Below are 3,604 nucleotides of genomic sequence, written 5' to 3' on the forward strand. Positions count from 1 at the left end.
TTTCTCCTGCCGATTCTTCGGCCGGAGCTTTATTTTCCTTACTTGTCTAAGGAATCTTTTTTATTATTATGTGTGCGGCGCTCCGCGCCGCAGCTAGGTCTTTTTACAAGAAAGAAGTCTGTTTTGTACGCGGCGCTCTGCGCCGCTATTATTACATACAATTTTTGTAATGCTACAATAGTTAGCCGGGCTCTAACTTATTATGGTAGCCCGGCTGACAGATTACATGCTTTGTTTATCCACATATTGGTCTTGCAAGCCCAAAGTTTGCACCAAGGTTGAAACCAATTCAATACCCAAATTGAAATTTATTGGTATCATATTTTTCCAACCAATACTGTGTACTGGTATTGGACCTGAGGGCCAATCTGAAACTTGATCTTTTTCAATTGGGTAGTGGAGAGCCAGTAAGATACAGTGTCTCTGGATTATGTGATGCCATGGATGATACCAATGAAGACCCAGTACAACATCATTGGTATTGGGTTATTGGCCAGTTTTCTGGCCAGCAAGGTGGTAAAACTAACCCTCAGCCCCTTGTCAAACAGTCAAAAGCCAGGTAGGACACGTCATCAGACAAGAGAATTTTCCCAACCCTGGGATACCATTTCTGGGGATGTAGAGAAATTTTGGGTACCCGAGTGTCAGCGGTGGGCTACTCCGGAGTGATTGAAATCGGCTCAATGGAAGTTGACTGGGATTTTCCAGTGGCTTGCAAGTTGTAGACGGGTATTGATTGAATCCAAGGAGTTCACACCCAACCGTTGATAAGTTTTGAGAAGTTCAGGCTTAGAGATCCAGTCAGTGATTTGTTGATATGAAGGGATCTGGCTATCTGAAGCAGTGATATGTTGATGTATCTTCAAATAAAGAGGAATGAGTAAATAAAATGATGTTGTTATTTTTTTCTCTTCTCAAAGTCTGGGGAACAATAGAATCCAGTGAGTACAACTTATGAGCTTCCATCTACAAGTATCACTAGGTAGAAGCATAAACCATATGTCAATAACAAGGGAAATGAAAGTGAAACAGATGTGAAACTTGTAAGGAGTGCAGATGGCGTAGTAAAAGCTGATCTGGCAATCTAAGGGGTAGAAGGGTTTTACTTGCCAGCTGACACCAAGGATGTGAGGCCAATTAAGGCAAGTACTGTCCAGTGGATTGCCAGTGAGTTTGCCTTATGGATGTGCCGCATATGATGGAACAGTAATTTTACCATCACTTAGCAACATGAGAGTCTGCACCCAAATCACAAGCAAGGAAATTTGAGTCAATTGACTGGCTCTGGAAAGATGCCTGGGAATACAAATTTGAAAAATGCAAAGAATGGAGTGATTGCAAGCACTGCCAAGTTACATGAGATGAAAGAAGTAAGGGTACAAAGAATCAACAAGGAAACAGCATGGGATATTTTGTTTTGGCAACGCACAAAAAGTGGATCAGTTGAGTTTCATGAGTGCACCAATGCAAATTTAACAAGTGCAAAAATAGAATTATAATGTGCTACCCCGTATCATGAGTGTCACAGAGAATGAGGAAGAAATTGGTTGTGGCATGCTTTTTCTGGTCAAAGCAGAACACGCGGATTAACCGAGTATCTCGGCAATGGAAAAGGAAGTTGGAGGAGTGTCTTGTGTTTTTGCAGGCGATGGAGGTAATTGAAATTGCACGGGGAAAATGAGAATGAAAGACAAGGGAAGGTTTGTTTGCAAGATCAGATCGGACGGTGGGCTGAGGGTATAAAAGGGAGTGGTTTTCAAGAAATTGAAATGAATTTCTTGACTCTTGCTCGGCGCCAATTGGTTGAAGAGCCAAATGATCCGGTCACAGCAACCGTTTTTTGGCTATTGGAGGGCGGAGAAACTCTTCCAGACTTTCTTTCAGCGGTGCCTTCCGGTTTGCTTGATGTTAAACTGTTGATTCCTGAATTGTTGCCAGGGATTTTGGGTGGTCTCGCATGCAGAATTTTCTTCATCGAATTGTACAAGTATTGACAGTCTTTACTTAAACTTCCGCTTCTGGACATTGATTCCAGCTGTCCTTCAATATGCGTCAGGATGAGTTGGTTAAGTTTACTTCTTTCTTGGTGGCGGACACCACTCATCTGGCAAAATACTTGGAAGTAATGTGCGATCTGTGTGGGTGTTTCGGGGTCTTTGCCGTTCTGCGTGAGGAATAGGATTCGTAAGGCCTCGTCAAGATCGCTCTTCATTTCATCGCTCAAATCCTGTGGGGGCTCGTTTTCAATCTTCCCGAATTTCTTCAGCAGATTGGAAAGTATCTCTTCTCTAGATATGTACTTGTGACGAAAAGCACTATCAAGGCGCTCGTCGAAGGCGCCTGTTGTGGAGCTCGCGGGGAGTTGATGGTGGACGGAAGAGATCATGATTATCCTCTCGTGCTCAAGGGGAAAGATACTGAAGGTTTTGGAGGCGAGGCGATTACTTACCGCCGCTTAGCCATTGGCGAGTGGAGCAGCGGTCCGTCTTTCGATCTTCGGCATCCGGGCCAACTACGAAACGCTCAAGCCGTTGAGTCATTTTGCTATAAGGCTGTTTCTACAGATTGAAAAAATTCCAACAGCAGTGAAATGCCACTCACAAATGTGGTTGTAATAGCGCTCCCGCTCCGCGTCATTCGGATCCTCTATAATGGCAATCTCTTTGCACGTCAATCTTTTGCTCCAGGACCTCAGTCCCGGGAACAACTTCGGAAATGATGCAACTGACAATACAAACAAGATTGCATGTGAAGATTTGTCGATGGTTCCGAATGTCAGTAATCTTCTCAGACGTCCACCAAGCAAAAAAGGGTCAAGACAAATTATCTTTCGTAGTCCATTTTACAAATGTGACCAACCTTTCGTGTTTGCAGACTCTGCAAGTTGGTTGGGCTCATTCACGACTCGGAACGAAGCTAGGGCAGCGTCTCCGTTCCCAGGCCTGATGGTGTTCATGGCGACAGCCACATCGAGATGGGGGAGAACCACTAGCCAGGCCAGCAAGCTTTTAGCAATCATACTCCGTATAATGCCCAGGACCTATTTGCTTGATAAGATTCTTTGTCGGTCTCCTTTGAAGGCGGAAAGGTTCAGTTAGTGACAACTATCGCGCGCGGTCGATCTACAGAATATGCCCGAAAGGATGGAACAAGAGGGCGCTTGGGAGAAGAGTGCACTGGGGATAGATCAGACTTTCTTCGCCATTACCCAGCTCCATAAATTCCTTCACATATTCTATTGCTTATGAACTTGAGCATTATCAAACACTGCACCATTTCTGATTTCACGTGTAGGAGACCCATAAAGCAAGCCCGAAACATCAGAAAATGTATTTTTCTTATATCTAAATATGGTCCAGTAGAGTCCAGTTCAACGTCAGTCAAATGTGTATGGATTTTGCGTCGGTCACAGTGCATCCGCCATGGATCCAGTTGTGCATAGTTATATTGTTTTGCCATGGTAAGTCGGAGGACGTTTGTCCATGTTATACACAACTCCATCTCGATTCCCTATTGGGCGTAGGCGCGGTACCCGTGTCGGGACTGCTGGACTGACTGCCTCCTTTTTGGGACTGCTACACGGAGGAGATCCCTTCTCCCGAGT

At 44.6% G+C, this 3,604-nt stretch overlaps 1 protein-coding gene across 1 annotated transcript; it reads right to left on the reverse strand.

Annotated features, from left to right (window-relative positions):
- Positions 1-2,004: 2,004 nt before the first annotated feature.
- PtA15_3A322 (uncharacterized protein) lies at positions 2,005-3,019 on the reverse strand (the record flags this gene model as incomplete). The annotated part of the gene is made up of 5 exons (XM_053167279.1): positions 2,005-2,040; positions 2,117-2,340; positions 2,450-2,512; positions 2,602-2,724; positions 2,860-3,019. 5 exons carry the CDS (start codon positions 3,017-3,019, stop codon positions 2,005-2,007), a joined length of 606 nt encoding a protein of 201 aa, XP_053018511.1.
- Between the last annotated feature and the right edge of the window lie 585 nt (positions 3,020-3,604).

The sequence above is a fragment of the Puccinia triticina genome, chromosome 3A, assembly GCF_026914185.1.
Source record: "Puccinia triticina chromosome 3A, complete sequence".
NCBI classification, from domain to species: domain Eukaryota; kingdom Fungi; phylum Basidiomycota; class Pucciniomycetes; order Pucciniales; family Pucciniaceae; genus Puccinia; species Puccinia triticina.